The 21,232-nt window shown below is 36.4% G+C and overlaps 1 protein-coding gene across 1 annotated transcript in view; it reads left to right on the forward strand.

Annotated features, from left to right (window-relative positions):
* The window catches only part of ATG5 (autophagy related 5), an 82,178-nt gene that overhangs the window by 35,102 nt on the left and 25,844 nt on the right, over positions 1-21,232 (forward strand). Inside the window, exons 6-7 of the mRNA XM_086631270.1 lie at positions 3,058-3,152; positions 19,812-19,929. Of these exons, the coding sequence (XP_086487396.1) occupies positions 3,058-3,152; positions 19,812-19,929 (213 nt within the window). The remainder of the gene's footprint in view (positions 1-3,057; positions 3,153-19,811; positions 19,930-21,232) is intronic.

The raw sequence follows: 21,232 nt of genomic DNA on the forward strand, positions 1-21,232 counted from the left end.
TGAAAACTCAGTTTTGTTTTGATTGTCAAACTTCCGGCCAGCACCTTCTGTCTTTTAAGTCCTGTCTAGCCAAAGGGCTAATTAGTTCTTATAGCTTGTTGTAGCATTAATAGCTTAAGTCTGGTTTGCATAAATAGGAGGTACTGAAACACAAAAATGGGAGAATGATTAATTCTTTCACTTATATTTTCAAGAGGATTGAGGGAGGGGTGTTGGGTGGTGTCAGGGTTTTTTATTTGTTTTAAGCTTTGAGTCTTAAGGGTTCTGTGAAAGAGCTATTTTTAGATTTTGTATTTTGGAGCTTTAGGATTCTGGCATTCAGCCAATGCTCCTGATGCTAATAAAAGCTCTTGCCAGGTCGTATGTATCAGTATGCAAACTGGATAGCCTTTTCCTGCTGCTTGCTTTAAAAATTTGTGTTAATTTTCTTACACTCAACTCAGTTTCCTGGCATAAAAATATTGTATCTGTGAAAAGATGTTTGGAGGACAGCAATGTAAGATTATGAGGATGAATTAGCTTAGATGTCTTCAGACAGTGCTGTACACATGTCAAGATATCTGACTCCATTATGTCTAGCTAATTTACTAGAAAGTTTTTCATTCCCTGGGATATCAGGTGGATTGCCACAACATACTTGATTACAAAATGCAACAAGTTTGTCATTCAACTGTTAGAGATTTATTGCTGTTATATTTAGAAACTACAGAAATTATTAGAACTTTAAACATCTTGATAAAACAATAGATTGTCTTGAGCGTTGTCTGAGTGCTCAGAGAATAATCTGAGAAGTATAAATTTATACTTAAATAAGTATACCTTACTTAAGTATACTTAAGGCAGTATGCCTTACTGCCTTAAATAAGATTACCTGCATGATTTCTGGGAGGTGAGGAAGTTGGAATGAAGAACAGAAGTGAGTTAACTATACATTACCACTGTTTAACCTTTTTTGTCTTTCAAAGATTCACTTGTTTGCCATATATGCCACAAGGAACAATATACTTAAGCTCCCACCATAAGTCTGTTACTTGTTCAGAATTTCTTGTTCTTCTGATCCATGAGATGTGTTGCTTATCATTATTGAATTTTGAAGACAGTAAACTCTTTATCCAACTTCCCTAGTTACTGTAATATGAGCATTAAACAAGTAAATTAAATTGATGTTTGTTTTAGTTTTGTTCAGGTAGGATGTCTCCAAATATGTAGATTCCTTATTTAAGAGTCTGCTGAAGCTCACTGGCTTAAGTAGGTCTTGATTATTTTGTTTCATGTATCACCATAATTAATAGTTTTATCAACTGAGTTTATAGTCAGAAGTGGTAATTGAAGTATAAATCGATTAATGTCTTAATGTCTACAGTAGAATGCCTGTCCACACAATCTGTAGTGAAAGCTGTAAGCTGTTCTCAGTGCTGTCTCCAAGGATGAGGGAAGTGTGCTACATCCTCACCTTCCCGCTGACAGGAGGATGCGGTCGTTCTTCATGTCAGACCTTGTAAGAGTAACATCTGACTCTAGGCTGTGATTCCCAAATGCAGGCTTGCTTTGGTACAGTCAGCTCCAGGGTCATCACTGTCACTGCCACCTGCTGAGCTTCCCAGCTGGTGAGCCATGGGGGAGCACCCTGTGTCCCGGCAGCTCTTCATCTCGGGCAGGTGCCTGCCTGGTGGTGCTGGCTCCAGCACAGGTAAGTGCATGTCAAGAGACGCTTCCAGCTGATCAGGAAACAAGGGTGTGGAAGTACTTTCAGAGATAAGTATCAGGAAATGCTCCTGCAGAATACCTGGCAGGAGTTTGTTTTACAGTTTCTTGGAGATTCCTGCCTTGTGTCACATTCAGTCAGGAAAAGGAATGTTTTATAAACTCCGCAATATGTATTAACTATGTCTTTTAATGCTCTGACAGTCATCTGTGCTGCACACTGGAGCGAAGCAAATCTCAGACTCTTAATTTTCGGCAGTTGCTTTAGTTATTATTGGCAGTTTTGGAAGCAAGAAGAACCTTTGTTCTGCAAACAGATTTCTGAATTTTACCTTGCTTCAGTGGGGGCTGAATTCTGTAGCATTTATACTGCCAGGCTTCTTGAGAGTTGGCTGAATGTTGTGCCAAGGAGGGAAGATTGGAGCTGTGTGTTCCTTGTGAAGAAACGTCTGCTGTGTTTGGTTTCTTGGAGAGTTAGGGCCTATAAGGAGACTTGTTCCTTGTTCTTCTCCTTCTAAAGCTGCCTTCTCCATTAACGCTAACGGCAGCTTTGTTCATCTTAGCTCTTCATGTTCCTTTCTGTCGCTTTTGGTATTGGTTGTTTGCTTGACTTGAGTAATTGATTTGCATGTATAAAAGCCTTTGCTGCTCTAGGCCTGTGCAGTCCTTAATTCATCTTAAGCGCAATAAACTATTCAGTTCTTGTAATGTCTGAACAGGATGAAATAGGTGTGCTGCCTTGGGCTGCTTTACTAAACCTAGTTACTTGTATAACATTAACAAAAAAAAACGTGTTTCAAACATAAACTTTTATTTTCAGGTTGTGTCGTGAAACTGGCAGTATATTTTCTGATTATATCACACGTTGTTGCAGATTACTTTAAGTTTTACATGTTCAAATGTAAACCCCTCAAGAAGTTTTTTCTACTGCTTTAGTTTCTTTATACTTTACACCTATTGTTCATCTATAGTAAAGAACAATTAGGTGTTTTTAACAAACCGTGAGGCAGTGTGGACCAGTAGTAGCAGGGAGTGGAGAAACAGGCACTGTTGATTGCGGTAATGAAATTCATAATTTGTGGACTAATATTACCCTAACAGTGGGAGATACAATATGAATTCAGGTTGCTTTCTCTTTCAGTTTGGTAAGTTGCCTCATCAGTGTTTTCATAGGAGAATGCAGATGACTTACCTTTGGCTTCAGGCTAAACAGGGAATAGAAATGTGGGGAAAATAATATAGGTCAAATTTCTGTAAGAAAAGTTTGCATTCCAGTTGTGTCTCATGTACGTTTTTTAGGTGAAAAAGAATATATGGTATTAATATTAACAAAATCTAATTTTACCTTCACAGATAAATTTGAGCAGTTTTGGGCAATAAATCGAAAACTCATGGAGTATCCTCCAGAAGATAGTGGATTTCGATACATCCCATTTAGAATTTATCAGGTAGGAGACAATGAAATAAAACCACTTTTACCAAACGCTTTCACTGAGGTGTCATATATCATAATCTGTTCTGAGAATTATACGTTCCGTTTTCTAACATCATGGTAGAATGTTGTATGCTCATCTTTGCCGGACCTTTGGGTTGTATGAATTAGCAAAGACAAAATAGACTGTGTTTATTCTAAGGTAATTACCATTCATAGTGTTGTAAGTGTGTAATACTTGAGAATGTGCCAAGGCTGGCATAGAATATATTTTTGTTGTGTTGTTGGTTTTTTTTTTTTTAAAAAAAAAGCTAATTCTGTCATTAGAAATAACTGCTAACCATGAAGACTACTGTGGATGCAAAATGCCCTCTGAAAGGTCTAAGCGAAACATTCCAGGAGCAATGCTTTTCTCTCAGCCACTGTGTAGGCTTCTTTTGTTGTTGGCATTATAAGGTGAAAGTAATGGCATAGGTCTTGCATCTAGTTCTTACCTTTGTCTTCTAATTGTATACCTCGCAATCCAAAAGTAGCTTTGAATATTGTTTTTCTATTTCAATACACCAGTGCTCTGTTTTTCTCAACAGTTTATTTGGAGACATGTTCCTTGGAATTCCTTACAGTTTTTTGATGTCCCCTTAGTTTTTATAGCATTAAGGTCATGATGAAGTTTGGAATTCAGTATGGTTAAAAGCTTATACAAAATTTGTGTAGCCTTTCCGTAAATTAAACCGTTCTTCTCTGTTTCATCTTGGAAACATTTTCATCTATTTACATTTAAGTTTTCCACCTGTAACTCTTGAGTCCTTTATTCATAGTACTGAATAGTCTGATACTACCTTATAACTGTTTTAATTACCATACAAACCTATACAATCTTGCAATGGAACTGAAGTCACTTTTAGTGTTAGATATAAGACATTTACCATCATAGTGAAACCTTAGATTGAGAACGGAAGTCAGTTATTCTGTCAGAGATCATAGCAGATGGTAAAGTTTGTGTAAGTATCAAAAGTATGTATCAGAAGTAGTTCACTCACAGTATTTTGTTTAGTCGGTAACTAAGTTGTTTAGTTCTTTGATAGGTGATTGGGGTTTCTTTAAGTCTTTTCATAGAAATCACGTAAATGGGTTTGTGAAATGGAGATTTTGCTGTCTGAATAAGGTACAGACCTTTAAGCTATGAGGAAAACGTTGTATGATATCACATGACTTCATGCTAGTAAAGCTTTTTAAAGAAAAGGGAAAAAAAAAATCTAATTCAGTAATATCTATCCCTTTAACCAGTAGTACTTATCTTGATTCTCATTATCTTTTCAATGGAAACCCCTACTTGCTATAGTTTAAACCCCAAATATCTAACTAAGAATCGAAGACCAAACACAAATAAAGGTGATGCTGAGGCAGCCTTTTAGAAGGTTGGTGTGTATTATTTTCAGTAATGCTGCTCTTAATATTTCTAAACATTTTCAGTCATGTTCCTCTTTTTAAAAAAGTGGATGCAGGTGTTTCTAGCATTTTTTGGTTTTGTTGGTTTGTGTACTGATTACTGCTCGTCATAAAAGTCTATGTATTTAAAGGAACTTTCAGAAAGCGTTAGGAAGGGTGAGATTATAATTTGATTCCAAACGAGGAATTAATTCCTGTAGTTTTAACATAATTTTACAGTACTTAGTGATAGACTTCCATATGCTGAAATAACTGGTTCAAAAGTTTTCTTAAGATGTGTTTAACCCCCACTCTGCATTTAATTTCCATTAGTGCTGGTAGAAGTCAGCTTTGCATTCTAATTGGTTGCTTGCATATCCCTAGATAAATACCTGAAAGCCAGTTTAGCCTGGGTTTTTGTATTACAGTGGATGTTTATTCCCTATGTTTTTCACATAGTGTTTGTGTAGATTCTTAAGGATATAAAGGTGCATGACAGGAAATTACTCGACATTGCCTTCAGTGGGGATAGTTCCTCCTCTTAATCTCCATACCTTCCACTACCCTAAAATTATTAGACGGAAATTCTGTGAAGGGAACTACCTAGATTGTGTTTTGACTGTAGGAGGTGAATGAATTTGTTTTTCTTCAAAGAAACGTACTAGATTATGATATCGACTAAGAAAAATCATTCTTGGCAATGATTAGATGTGACTGGGAAAAGTTGCTGCAGAAAAAATGCATGCAAGAGTGATCTGACATGCTTTTCACTGAAGGCTTGATATTTTCAAAACTCAAAGGGTCTTTCAGTTGTAAAGCTTGTGTATTAAAATACATTTCTAAAGAATAATATGAATCATACCTCGTGTGGTATCTGAATGTGATGGTGTGTGGGGGAGAAAGGTGGCAAAAATATGAACATCGTGCTTGGATAAGTCAGAACTAAACTAACCACAGGTAATTTTAAAAGCCCTTGTCCAGCACCTCTTCTTTTAAGTGTAGCTGCTGAGATTGGACCTGAATCCTGGCACGTACTGTAGACGATGAAGGAAAAGACTGAGTATCACTAAGGATCAACTAATTTGTAATTTTAAGTTAGCTAAGAGGTTTTGGAGATTTTATTACCAGCTGTCATAGTCTAAACTGTCATCCGGAACTTGTACCAGATGAACTTTTGACATGGGTGGAAACTTTGTCTATGAGAGACGGTTTAAAAATAGTGATTTTTGATCCGTCTTTGGCTGCAGGCACTGTGACAACAGGGCATGTCAGGCACCAGGGAGGAGTCTCTATGGGCTGATAGAGACTACCCTGCTGAACTACTGTCCGCTGTCTGACGCTGCAGATGGGAGCACTCTGAGTCTCAGTTGTTGTGCACTTAGTTTGCACTCATCTCTGAGTTTTGGTATCTTGCTCTCTCCCTGTGTCATGCTTACCCACCTGCTCTTGCTCTCTCCCTGTCAATCTTCTTTCTTTCCTCTGGAGTCTGTTCTTCTGAGCTTTTCTAGAGTCACACTTGGCTTAAGACAGGCTGGCTCTTGTGTGTTTGCCAGCCCAAAAGGGCATGATGGGATTGTTTATTTGCTGCTTGTTTATTTGGGTACTGGGATATGCCATGGTAAAGGAATGAGCATTTCGTTTGCCTCTATTTCTAAAGGTTTTGATTAGGCTATTAATTTTGTTGCCTAATTACATAGTAGGCCTTAGCTTTGAACGAGTTTTTGCTATCCTAAGTCTCTTAAGATGTTGTGATTAAATCATACAGTCACAAATTGTTATGATATTTATCTGCCTTACTAATGTGAGTGAAATTCTCCATACTTAATACATCAGTTGAATCCAACACTTTGCTCTTTCTGTCAAAGTTGCAGTACTGAGATGTCTAAATAGATTTAAATATCTACCACGACCTGTCCTCTAAAAATAGCAAGGTGGGAGGGGAAAATAAAGTATTCTAAGACATTATTAACATCTGGCTTAATAAATGAATCAGAAGCCCAAGCATGGCCCTTTCCCAGCAATGGAAGACTGTTTTATTCGTATTTCCACATTAATTGACAGAGCTCAGATAATCAATTGCAAAACCCATCACAAGGATGCAAATCAGCTTTACAATTTGGCCCATGTTATGGCAACTACTCAAAAACTGATCAAAACAGATTGTTTGGAAAGATACTGGGTCCACCTGTAAAGTTTTCAAGTAATAATTAATCCATCCTTTTATGCTGGTAGGCTATTAAAATCTTTTTTTGTTTTGAGTGAAAAGCCTTCATTGCGTTTCAAGGCTGAATTTGTCTGACTTAAACTTCAGTTTCTGGATTTTGTTTTGCCTTACACCACTTTAAAGTCATCTGACTTTCTAACCTCCAGGTTCACTTATGGGGAGATTTCAGTAGCTTCGGTTTTCTTTGGTAAGCTGAATCAATTGAACTCTTTAAGCCTCTTGTCATGAGGTTTGCTTACCAGTGCTGCAATTGTTATTTTAGTCATCTTTTCAAACACTAGCTGGTATTTTCATAATCCTCAAGATTAGTATCAAAGTTAGGGAAACGTAGAGGCCGAAATGAAAGTTTATTTTGATAGGATTTTAGATCAAAAATGCTTTAAGCACTGGTGGGATAGAGAGGTAAAGTTAGCTGTACTTGGAACTGCAAATCTGAAAATTTGTAGGAAAGAAGTTGAAATGCAATGACTCGTCAAGCAAAAGAGCTAGAAAATATAAGTGCTGTCGACCTGAAGAGGGCAACACAACACAGCAAGTTTCAGCGTCTTGTTGGCTAGTGCAAAATGCTCCTGAATAGACCTGTCTTTAACTTTTTTCTTATTTGTTAAAAATGGCGTTTTCATAAAGGACCTCATGAAAACAGATAAATTTATTTCTTAAAAACTTTCTTTTACAAAGAGGAAGTTTGAATGAATAGGAAAATAATGTGAAACGATGGTTGATTTGTGTAACAAGGGCTGTGCTCTACTGAACTTTTGTGCTGAAAAGAAAAAAACAGCCTTTGATTCATCATCAATTGAGTACACAGAATGACTTATTCTAGTAACTGATGGTTCAGCACTGAAGAAACACTAGCACACTTTCACAAGTTTTAAATGACTTCAAAATCAAAGCTCTATGAATGCGAAAGTTTAAAAGCTTTGGTAGGCAAATATTTTCCTAGTGCCTCGTTATTGAGGAAAAAAAAACCCAAACAAATGTCCTTTTATCGTGTTACATGTAGGCAGCATGGTCCCTAAGTTGCTATGAATACTTGTTTTCTGAACTTGATTGCTTAGTTCAGTGCCGGAAGTAATAGCAATTTGACAAGTTGTCACCTTGAGTTGAAGGTCACTGTCACCACAATTAAGGTTCTGTAATTGCCTAAGCTTTTCTAGTCCATCTAAGTGCGAAGTAAAATGGGCTAGCTCAAACCATTGCTGTTAAAGATGACTTCTTTACATGTTTTCTATTAAGTAACATCCATGCAGGTCTTTTTCAAAAGACTTAAGGAACCTATTTGCAAGATCAGCCTTGTGTCTTTAAGAATCGCAGTACAGCATGGAGACTGTCCATCAGATTTTTAAAGAAAAATTCTGAGATAGAAACTGTATTTGTTGTCAGAGATGTGACTAAAGTTTGAATAAACGTGCCCAAGTTATCTGTAAAACTGTCAGTCTGCCTGGTTGAAAGCTATTGTAAAAGTTACTCCGTGCTTGGGGAAGGAGGTGCAGAAGAGATGGGGCAGTGAAACCTTGGCGTGGCCACCTTCCCTGAGCCACGGCTGAGCTGGTATCAGGCTGGACAGTTGTAAGCTAGCTCAGGCTTGTCAACAGCAGCTACAGTCATCCTTCCAAGTCGGATGTAGGTGTAGCTTGTATACAAAGAATAAAGCAGTTTTGCTTGTATGACTAATAATTTGTTGAAGTTCTGAATTACATTGTAACTAGTTTAAAACTATTTAGGGATATATTGGGGAAAACTGGACAGTAGTTTATTTTAAATGCTTTTTTATCTTATCGGATACTCTTAGATCTTACAAGAATCTAAGGAAGAAAATCCAGTAGCATCTCAGTAGTTTATTAATTTTGTGTAAACAGTTACACAGATTTAGTTGTTGTTAGCAAAAGATAAGACAAAATACATTTTGAGCTATGATGAAATAATGAATGCTTTTGGTGGGAAAAAAAAATGTCTATTCCTAATTTAAAAATGCCTTAATTGTACCAAATGTCTTATGCACTCCCAATCATAAATTGGTAGTTACTTTTTCAGCAAATTCCTTTTGTATAAACCTTTAATTTGTTGTTTTTTCTCAGAATTGTCTTACAATAAAGATCTTGGATATAAATGAGTTTCTGTAAATGTTCGTGCTACAGATTTGAATTTAAACCATGAGGCTTTTGAATTCTTGAGGTTCTATTTCCCTAAACTGTTTTATTAAGGTAGTACTGTTGTGTATTTATGTATCATCCTAAATTTGTTGTGAAAATTAATATATGCATGCAATTTAAAAAAAATTATTGCACTTTTCACCTCAATCTTGAGTGTTAATTCTGAAGAGTATGAGTGCATTGAGAGGCATAGTATATTACTGCCTTTTGATCATTAAAGCTGATCATTTTACTTCTCTGTTTCACTTGGTTTAGTCAACACAAACTGATTCTCCACTTTCACTACATACTTCGTTATGTGGTCAGGTTCTTGTTTTGTAGCAAGTGGGATTTTTACTACCTGAAACTTGCAATCCGGAGCTGTATTCCTCTGAGATTGGCTCTCGTACTCTGATGTAATAGCAAAAAAAACCCACCCCAGTTGATGAACTGCTTTGCATTCAGAAAAAGGGGAAAAGCAGATACGGAATTTTTTCTTCAGAGGGATGAAGAATGTAATTTTCGAGGGTTATTTCTGTGGCTGTGCAGCATATGCAGTGCCTATTGCTTAGGCTTTATTCTAGTTTAATTCCTAACCTATGATGATGATGCAAAAAGTTAACTTTTATAAGTTAACTTTATCAACCAGTTCCGGACTTGCTTACAAACAACAATATGAAAATACCTTACTTTTAAAGGGATGTGGTTATGTCATGGGCTTTCTTAGCTTACAGGTCTGCAACCGCTCGTACACACAGTAGACTCAATTGTACCCAGTGGGACTCAGGTTCTACAAGAAGAACTTTTTTTATAAAACAGATGGATCCACTGCACATGGAAGAGAATACAAGCTCTGAAGATCTCATAAGGATCTCAGTGTCCTCACTCATAAATATGAAGGGTTTCCTAGATAACCTTTTAATTCAAAGAATACAGGGAGTTCAGCAGTGGGACCTATGGCAAGGAAGGCTAAACAGTATCTGAGGCTGCTTTAGGAGGAGTGTTGCCAGCAGGTCGAAGGAGGTGATCCTTGCCCTCTGCTCAGCACTGGTAAGGCCGCACCTGGAGTACCGTGTCCAATTCTGGGCTCCCGAGTATAGAAGAGACATGGAACTACTGGGGAGAGTCCAGCAAAGGGCCATTAGGATGATTAAGGGACTGGTACATCTGATATGAGGGGGGAAAAAAAGGCTGAGAGAGCTGGGACTGTTCAGCCTAGAGAAGAAAAGGCTCAGGAGGATCTCATCAGTGTGTGTAAACACCTGAAAGAAGAGTGCATAGAAGAAGGAGCCAGGCACTTTTTCCAGTGGTGCTCAGTGACAGGACCAGAAGTGATGGGCGCAAACTGAAACACAGGAGGCTCCATCTGAACATCAGGAGATACTTTTTTTATGGTGAGAGTCACTAAGCACTGGCACAGGTTGTCCAGAGATGTGGAGTTCCCATCCTCGGAGATGCTGGACATGGCTGCTTGGAAATGGCTCTCTGTCTATAGGTGACCCTGCTTGAGCATGGGGTTTGGACCAGATGTTCTCCAGAGGTGTCTTCCAGCCTCAACCATTCTTGGATTCGGTGATTCAGAATCAACATGTTAGCATGCTGAAAAGCCATTTGGAAAACCCAAAGGATGTTTTTTCAAGCCACAGGAGCTTGAATTGTCCCTTAGGAGCCATTGTTCTTATGAATTCTGTGACAGGCTCTTGCTTGATGCTACAAAACTAAAATCTAGGATTCTTAGAAAGATCTAAGAGGAGTTTGTGCGTTTTCTTCTCCTTTGTGTGCTTACACAATATGATGTGAATGTTTGACGTGAACACAAAATCAATGTGGACAGTCTGATGCATCTTTAGAAACAGTTACAGAAACTGAAGCAATGTCTTCTATTCTGAAGTGTACAATTAAGCCAACCCATTAAACTGTTAATCACTTGAATTTGGTAAAGGGTGTGTTCTAACCAAGCATATATTTTTCAGATTAGTAGAACATGTGCTAGGACTTTAACTTTCAAATGTTTTACGTGGTTGTGATAATTAATTTTGTTGCTACATAAAGCTTTTTCTAAAGGATTGTAAGGAAGCAAGTTGCCAGTTCAAACAGTATGGAAAAGGGTCGTATTTCAAATGGTTCTTTAATCTTTTTATAGATTAGCAGGTAATAGCCCTCATCAACACATGTGGGAGAATTAACTGAAATAGTTGCCATACTTATCAGTAGTTTTGTAACACTGCTAAATTATTGTCAATTGTGTAGGGAGTTAGGACAGAACTGCAGTTGCTTCATACAGTGTGCTCTGTTCAATGAAAGGCTTCAAGGAATACATGAGTTGTTGCCTACACATGATGAGGAGAATAGTCCTTAACCATTCATGGCCAAAAGTTGTTCAATATTATTGTCTAGATATAACTGTAATAAGCCCTACTACATAAATTTTTAACCTTATTCCAGATGTGTTTCTAATTCTAGTTGTGACTTTAATTTGACTACAGTCTTGACTAAGATAGTAGTTAATTCTGACGTTAAGTATTACTTACATCAATTCTTGACATACCATTTGCCACATAACAGCAAGTTAAAGCTTCCACCATGGGAGTACATCATAATAATTGTTCTTGCTTTTAAAACAGTGATCGTTAATGTTAAAAAGCTAAAGAATTTTCAGCTTGTATAATACTGTTAGGAGTGCTTTCAAGAATAACAAAATTTTCACTTTACTTGATATGTGTACGGGTTATCATTCTGACTGCAATTTTATATTTTCTTGATCATGTAAAGTATGCAAATGTAAGAAAATTGGTTTGAGGTAATTCAGATACACACTTCTATAGGAGAAAAATGATCCACTGAGTAAGTTTCTGTGCCCTTCATGTTGTGCAATATTCTTCTAACAGTTTGTTATTTTCATGTCTTATCCATTCATGTTATTTCAAATCCTAAGAGTTCTAAAGATCATAGAATGGCATAGGCTGCAAGGAACCTTAGAGATAATCTAATCCAACCTCCCTGTCATGGGCAGGGACGCCTCTCAACTAGGTCAGGCTACTCAAGGCTCTGTCCAACCTGGCCTTGAACCCCTCCAGGGAGGGGGCATCCACAACTTCTCTGGGCAATTTATTCCAAAGTCTCACCACCCTCATACTGAAGAATTTCTTCCTAAGATCTAATCTAAATCTGTTCTCCTTCAACTTAAACCCATTTCCCCTTGTCCTATCAGTGGACACTCTTGTAAAAAGTCCCTCCTCAGCCTTCTTGTAGGTTCCCTTCAGGTATTGGAAGGCAGCTATTAGGTCCCCCTCGAAGTCTTCTTTTTTCAAGGCTGAATGATCCCAGCTTCTGCAACCTGTCCTCGTAGCAGAGGTGCTCCAGCCCCTGGATCATCCTTGTGGCCCTCCTCTGAACATACTCCAACAGATCTATGATGTATCCAAATACACATTTGTCATGACCATGTTAAAGCGTATGTACAGATGCTCATAGAATTATCTTAAGCTTCAATCTAGTGATATACTTTTGTGCTACTAATTTATGTGACTACTGTGAGTGTAAATTAAATGTATAAAGTGTAGCTTGTTTGTTTAATTTTTTTGTTGTTGTTGCATACCTCTTAAAAATATTAGAGAGTATAAAGTTCCTGTTCATAAGCAGAAAGACTTTTAACTTCGTGAGAAAACCAAAGCTTCCTTCTCGCCACATAACAGCAGAAATCCTAATACAAACTCAATAAAAAGTGAAAGGATGCTTTTTTCCTATAGATTGTTATCAGGTATATATTGTAATTTTTACAGCTACTGAAAATATGTAATTTATTAGAGCAATTTAAAATATATTACGGGAAAAGCAAGTAATTTAACTTATTCTGTATGTTGACTTTACAGCTCATCCTGCAACCCACATCACATTCTGTCAGTGAGTCAGTTTTTCTGATGATTCTAGATAGGTGTGTTGAACATGTTTATACTCCTCCTTTTTGTCTTACGGTTTTTGTTACATGTTGGACGTATAAAACCATTACTTAGTTCTTTCATTCAAAAAATTTCCATTAGTTCTATTTTGTAATATGACATACCTTATTCTCTGAATAGTGATGTGACATTGCAGGTAAGCAGTTCAAAATTCTGAACACTAATAAAAATAGTGCCAGCCTTATTCAAAGCACGCAAAATCATAACTACAGCATCTAGTAGATGGAGCTTGCAGAGACTAATTAAAGAAATACTAGAAATAGTATTTCAGTTTTATCTGGAATGTTGTTCAGTCCTAACAACTTGGAGAGTAAGTGAAATAGAAAAATCATCAAAGGTATACGATAAAGCAATGGTGGCGTGTCTGGGAGAAGCCCTCTATGGCTTGGAAGATTTGAAGGAGGGGAAAGGAGCAATGATTATAAAGACAAATCGTGTCGTCATGTTTTACGCCTCTTGTAATAGAAGCTCAAAAAATACTGATGAAATTTAAAAGGGGACAAATTTCAAATGAATAAAACAACATCATTTCCTTTTTGTGTGTGTGTATGTGTACTTTACCTTGTTGAGCTGAAAATCAAGAGTGAACTTGCTGCCTTACAAAAAAGATTAAGTTTATAGTTTTTTTTAATAGATAATAGATTGAGGGAGAGTGAATTCTTTGAAGCTTCTTTCAGCGTGTGTACATATTTCTTACTGAGTTTCATGTTAGTTGTCCTTTGTATGGTCACTGTCTGCTTGTGAGTGGGATTTGATTTGGAGGTACATTGGATTTGATGTACTTGAAATGCAGAGGAAGAGAGTTTAAGTTCATGTAATTTGTTTTACTGGGGCTCTGTGGATGCCTCTTACAACCTACTGTTTTAATATTTCACATGAAGGCTAGCCAAGGGAAATGAAGGAGAGCAGTTACTGGTTCTTAGCCAAATCTCTGAAAAGGTATAAAAATAAAGGTTAAATCTGAGTAATCAGTTTGTAAAAATCGGAGTGTTTCTCTAATATTGAGAGAGTTTCTTTGGCCCAAACAGCACTAATATGCTTTCTAAGAGAATGATATGTTCCTTCTACCAAAGCAATTGGCAAGAATAAATTACATATGCTGGCGACAGTGTAACCAGTGCCTCTAAGGAAATTATTTAAAACAAGAGAACCACGTTCTTTTTTTTAAAAATAATAGATAAAAAGAGGTATTTTAGTGTGTTTCATTTTGATCCTGGTTGAGCATCAAGTTTCCTGAAGATATCAAGTTTCCTGAAGATAACTTCTTATTTTGTCACTGGAAGGTTCCACATAGTGTGAAATGCTGTGCCTCTAGAGTGGCAGAGACAACCTTGTGCTGTGGCTGTAAATTAGGCTTCATGTAGAAATAAGCTGGTTTTCTTTTTTTTTTTTTTAAAGTGGGACAAGCTTGTAGAAATACCTTGTTACAGTATTCTAGTAGAATAAATATTATCAGCTTTTGAATTTCCTCCCTTTTTATATCTATTTAATCAGAAAGCAGCAATTTGCAAACAGACCCTTAAAGCATTAGTTGAGTGTTGCAGAGTCTTGGGCGTTGAGCAGTTACAAAATAGTTACCTTGCGTTCTTCTCGCAAACTAATCCAAAAATAAAGATATAAACTTGAGCCTGTCTTTCTGACAGTCTCTGTTGGCTTTCACACTGGAATTGTTTCATTGTAAACCTGTGGGCATAAAAAGTGAGAGAGCAGTTTTCCTTGAAACTCACTGACAGCTTGAGAGCTCCTACAGGTCTTTAGTTTTGCTTTTGTTTAAAAAAGAGCGTGATTGGAGATAGGAAGCTTAGAACAGCAGCACTGAACAGTGGGGGAAGAATTAGAAGTATACATACACACGGTTCTGCTTATAAAGCATTTCATTATTTGCTGTGATCACCAGTTTATGCAGCCTGCAGGCATCCCAGTAGCGCAGAATGGTGCCCATGAGTTGGACTGAATGTCCCACCTACATCACTGATGCTGTTTCTTGCATAGACTGCCTTGCTGGCTTGTTTCGGCTATCTGATGCTAGCTGTTTACATATGTAAAAGCTCTCTCTGATGTGGTATTTTTAATTCAGTGGTGATTTTTTCCAGAAGCCAGTCAAATGTTTCTATTGGCCTTATTCTGCAGGTATCAGGATATATGAAATAAGCTTAAGACCCAAGTAACTCTTCTGAATATGTGACCAGTTTGTGAATGAAAGTTAAAATATGCAGCAGTTGAAGCAACTGTAGATAACGTTATGCAAGTTGTAAAACCTGGGACAAGAGGTAGGACAAGTTCAGGTGGGCCACCTTGGCCGTGGTCCTCAGTACTTCATTTTTCTACACACCCAGAAATAGTTTTCCTATTCTGATATGAATTCTTTCTTACCTGAGTTTGTTAGTGATTTTCAGTCTTATCTGCAACTTCCATTTAATCTTTCAGTCTGATAACCTGCCTGTCTAGTTTCAGTGAGTGGCGCCTTTTTAAAAAACAAACCCCACAACAACAGAACAGAAGCATTACTTGTGCCTTTTCCACAAGGTGATTCTGGTCTAATATTAAGCAAAAAGAAGCCAAAGATACACATCCAGAAATACTAGCAGAAAGACTGTGTTTCAGCACCAGTGAAAGGGGAGTATTTCAGTATTTCTGCGGTATCTTGCTTTCAGATAGACATGGTATTGTGATGGTTCTATTAGTACAGCAATTTGTCATCTTTTCAGTTAGTCGCTTTTTCATTGTGCATCGAGATTTTTAATTGAAAACAATTCTACAAAGCAGAAGACTTCTTAAATGAATGGAAAATGTACTTTTGAGTAAATATTTCATACAATTTATATAATTAGTTTTATTTTCAGGGAGTGGTTAATTTTCCTGTACTTTTTATATAAAATAACTTAAATCATTGTGCAAAGTCTTAATATTACTTCTAAAGCTTCTTGATGAGTTTAAATCAGTTTAAACAAAATGATAAATTTAAATTAAGAGAGTATTTTTGGTGTAAAGTGGTTCATTACAAAACAGTACAGGCTATGAACTTGACAAGTTACTGAAAATATGATGGAGTATGGATGGAAGTCTCAAGCTTTACAGTTTTAGGCTGCTAGCTTATGCACATGTGGAAGTTGTAAGGAATTCCTTTTTTACTTCGTGGATATAATATGTATGGTAACTTTTATTTGTTTGAATACTGCTAGAGTAGCAGCAGAGTGTTTAGGCAGAAAATCCAAATCCCTTCTAAATGGAAATACTGGTGACTGTGATTTTTCCAGATGAAAACCCACCGGTTCCTGAGTTATGTTTTTCATTTTAGGATATATACTGTATAAAACATCTGACTAATTAAATTGTGGATTTCATGCAGTGTTTGATGTTCTGTTGGCTCTGAAAAGGACCAGGCAAGCTGACTACTCTTTTTTTGGGCAGGATGATAGGGAAGGAAAAGACATATAATTGCTAGCATAATATGCAACTATAGAGCTTGTCTCTGATCCTGTGAGGCTTTAGGCTGCCTTAAAGGGCCTCTTAAAACTTTCCCTCTTCTCAATGCCAGTGTACAGAATAGGTAATTTTAATCTATTTATTTTCTTACTGTAATGTAATTTTGTTCTCGCTTTCACTTTCCTATCACTGTTATTGTTTAAACTTTCTTTAAAAAGAGTAAAGTCTTCATTTGTTCTGCAAAGCACAAGGTTTGTGGTGCTATGTAGTAGAAGAATGAGACATTTCAGTTGTAATAAATAAGTCCAACTTTCTAGAAAATACATTAACTTAGAGTTGAATATTTGCTTTCATAAAAATGTGATGATTCGATACTAAATAGTGGACATGATCAGTGTAAAATCCACCGCATATTTGGGGGCCAGGTGATTGGTTATCTTCATATGCTCGTATAGTTAACGACATTTCCTCTGTAGACCTGTCATTAGCAATTACTGATTGACTCTCACCTGTGTATCCTGCGAATGCATCCATCATCTTTTGAACAGCTCACAGCTAAGTTTGGGCTGGACTTAAATAATTAAAGTGCTGTTTATTATTTATTTTTTATTCTGTTGCAGCTATGATAATCTTAGTAGGAAAAAATGATGGATACTGTACAAATACATGCTTTAGGCCTGATGAAGATTATTAAAAATCATTGTCAGTTAACAGTTATGCAGTGATATCTTTGTGGGTTAGATTAGAGAGTACTGTTTTGCATGACTGATTAAGCAAATATTGTACAAAACACAACATTATGTAAGCCATTACTCATGTTGGCTATTCCTTCATATGTTGCTGTAGCAAATACTAGAGTAGAAAGCTGTAGTCAAGTTGGGCTTATATTACTAGCTACCACACTTCAAAAGGGGTGATGGTAAGACTTGTCTTAAATGATTTGTACTCCTATATGACTAAGATGCTTTGAAAAGTTATCCTATAAGCATTCTAGATTGTAGGATGGGAGTTTTCTTTGGACTCTTAATGCATAAGGCATCTGCTGCATGGGAGGAAAGATGTGTAAGCATGTTGGGGTAATACTCTGCCTGTAGGATTATATTTGTGAACCACAATCTTCATGTAAACAACATGTAGTTACTTTTATCGTTTTAACATTGATGGAGACCAGTGATTTTTATTTACATTACCACATCTGTATGGCTCAACATTTAAAATACAAAATTGAATTCATTTTCTATGGTGTTTCATGATAACAGCTGAGGATATTGCTTTGCAGCAGACAGCAACTATGTAGGAGACTTTAGAAAATACATCGTTGGCTTTTCTCTCTTGGCATTAAATTATTATAACTAGGAAAAAAATATTGTGATTTATTAATAAATAATGAGAAACTGCAGTATGCACTTGAGAAATTCTTATCTTTAAAGTCTATTGATGATAACCCCCTTTGCCCGCATCCTCCTTCTGTTTTTTATTTCCACTTCTACTGCTTCAGATGGTAGGCACTTGGGAGCTGTGATTAGACTTCTGTGAATAATTGATTTTTTTTTTAATAAACTTATTAGAAAATTGTTTTGGCTATAACTAAATCCTAATGTTACAGGGGTTTTGTCTTTTTTATTATTATTATGTTTTGGAGAGGCACCACTTCAATGTAATGTGCCAGAGTTCACTTCTCAAGTGTGGATCTGAGGTGGATCCTGCTGGCTGTGTGCCTCCCATCGTTTTTCAAATGTTCAGACGTTTCATTAGCACTGTTTGTATCCACATTCTGCTACCCTGAGGACATAGAATTAACTACAGCAGCTAGTCAGCTCTTTCTGACCAGTCTTCATAAGAAAAACTGGAAAAAGACTATTTTTGCATTTTTGTAGACTGTTGGCAAGAAATAACAAGTAGCTGTGTGTCAACAGTTCTGCACTATACTGCCCTGGAATTACTTTGAGGTAGTGTACTACGCTTACGAAAGGACTCCTTGCCCTGCTGTTTCAGAGATGTGAATGACAATTAAGTTGTCATGGTTAATCTACTGCTTGTGGCTTTTCATGTAGGTGACAGTCTACATCATAACTTCCTTTCAAATTAATTTTTAACTTTCAAATTTTTTACTATACTTAAGGTGGAGTTTTTTCCAAAAACCTCCACTAGGAGATAAAATAACTTACTGATGTTGAGTTATGTTGTTTTATTTCTATTTTTTAATTACTGTAGTAGGACAGGAACCACTTTCTGAGTGGTAGGAAACTAAATTTGGAAGGGGCAGTGGCTTGTATTGCTTTTTCTCATTAACATAGTATGTGATAAGTGTTATTTACTGGAGCCCAGTCACCTGTAATGCAGGCTCCATCAACTGCTTTCTGGAGTTATCTCCTAGCAGAAATTTGTCAGCAACAATTTAGGGTTTGATTAAAATTTTTGAGTTGTTTGAATATCAGTTTTTTAAATTCTGTTTTCTGGCTGAGATGCTCGGTTTGGGAGGAGAGGTCAGATTGTCAGGAAAACAGCCTTTTCCTGTCCTTTCAGTATCAGATGCTTCCTGACCCTGGGGTTACTTATACATATAATCAAAGGAGATAACCTTAACGTAACCACAGTTCTTAAATAAGTGCATTTGTAGATCCCGTAAGCTACTTTGCTTCTGCAGCATTGGGAGTGTTACTGCCTATGCTGTGGGCAGTGACTGGCAGTAGTTACTGCCAGTGGATTTGTTTGGGTTTTTTTGTCTCTGAAAAACTATGATGATATGCAAGATCTAACAGGACCCATAGTTGAAATCATTCTGAATTCCTGTGCATATCTGCAGGAGAAGTGGGGCATATATGTTATTTACATCTGACTAATTCCTTAAGTAGGCAGAAGACTCTGGGTTGTCTGTCAAAGCACAGCACCTTTTTTTTTCAATTGTACTCTGCTTCTTGTGGCTGAAATAGCTTGAATTTTTCAACATAAAATTTACTGCAAAAAAAACCTCACCTGGCTTGAGCTATACAGGTACTTGTTTGCCATTGAAAGTGCATAATGTGTTTTTAAAAGGAGGAAGATAGACTATTGCAGAAGGTATTGAATATTTGTTACGGTATTGCTTTGACTTGGCAAAATGTATAGGCATATGTTGAGCTCCTAAGTGTGTGCTCGCGGTTTCTTTTACTTAATTTAAGAATGTATTAAAATGTTTTGTTCAAGCAGATCCTATTCCCGTAACAGAAGGCGCTTTTTTTAAATTAAAACCAAAACCACTTTTGTATCCGTGATACTGTTTATAAATTATCTTCACAGTTTTCTGGAGTGTCAATTTACTTTCAGGTGTTAACAAACAAAAACTCCCTTGCTTTTCATAATATGAATGATATGCAAGGAGAGAGGGGAAAGAAATAGAAATGCCAGACGTTTCTTCTGCTGCAACCCCTTGTTCTGTCCTATCTTCTGCCTGTCTCAAATATTAATACTACATATTTGCAAGGTCTTTAAATTGTTATTTCTTTCTAATTTTGTTATTAAAACAGGCAACAACAGAGAGACCTTTTATACAGAAGCTATTTCGACCAATTGCTTCAGGAGGACAGTTACATACTTTGGGAGATCTGCTAAAAGATGTGTGTCCTAGTGCTATCACCCCTGAAGGTACTGTAGAAATAACTTTTGTCCAACACGGTAATTTTTTCTGTTGATTTATTGTTTGGTGGGTTTTTTCATATGGGGATTTTGGAGGTAGAACTGTGTCTCAGTATCAGAGTTTCAGATTTCACTCATTCCTGGCCCTTTAGTGTGCCCATTATACATCACCTGTGTTGTTCGGAGAGGATAAGATTGAGTCCTTAGGCACTCCTGAAAAATTAATCTCTGGAATTTTTATTTTAAAATTTGTGTACTCTTTTGCTATCATGCTGTTGTTAATAAAAACATTCACATATTATTTTCTGCATTTAAAAAAAAATTCTTAAAGCAATGTCAACAGACGTTTTATTTTGTTACCTTTAATGTTATATTGCATAAACTTTTCGTATGTAAAACTCCAAAATTGATAAAATTTAAAGATGTTTTCAGAATACTTTTTTCCGTGTTGAAGCCCAACCTTTAAAAACGTACCGGAAAATAAATAGATTGTTACAAGTATGTAATAATTTATGTATGGTTACTAACTAGTATTATGTGAAAAGATACCAATTAGTTCACGTAGGATTATATCGTTTCATACAATAGCATTTGTTGATCAGCACTTATTCAGAAAAACAAGCATTTCTGGATGTTATTTTAGCCTCAAAGATTACAACTATTGGAACTTCTACCTTTCTCCCACCTAAAAGGTATATCAGTGTTATTTGCTGAGCAAATCTAGAACAAAATTATTTAATGTGAAATGGTTTTCATCTTGTTCTTGCTTTTGTCTTACCAGTATCTGTAAATGGGTAACTTTTTTTTTCATTCAATAAATTGCAATTTGTTTAGAGAAATGTCTGATATTCTAGGGAGGATCTTGACACAGAATTTACTGGTGTAGCATCAGCACTTTAGAATCATAGAATCATAGAATGGTTAGGGCTGGAAGGGACCTTCAAAGGTCATCCAGTCCAACCCCCCTGCAAGGAACAGGGACATCTCCAACAACTTTTTGACAGTAAAGCACTAAATTTGAAAAAATTTAATCTGTATGATGTTGTAGACAGAAGTTCTATAATTCAGAATCAAATAGTTGTCATGGAGTTCTTTAAGTATGGTGATCTGGGAAATCGACTGAAATCTCCAAGTATTTTTTTTACTCCTGTTTAATACTTTTTAACGTGTAAAAACAATTTCCGAAAATAACAAAAGGTAATAAAAATATGGAATGTTGCTAGCCATGTGTCTGTTTTTCCTAAAGCTACTATAGATTTTAGGTAATGCTTTCAACTAATTGTTCAAAAGATAAAGCAAAAACCAAAAGCTA

The sequence above is a fragment of the Tauraco erythrolophus genome, chromosome 2 (assembly GCF_009769465.1).
Source record: "Tauraco erythrolophus isolate bTauEry1 chromosome 2, bTauEry1.pri, whole genome shotgun sequence".
NCBI classification, from domain to species: Eukaryota; Metazoa; Chordata; class Aves; order Musophagiformes; family Musophagidae; genus Tauraco; species Tauraco erythrolophus.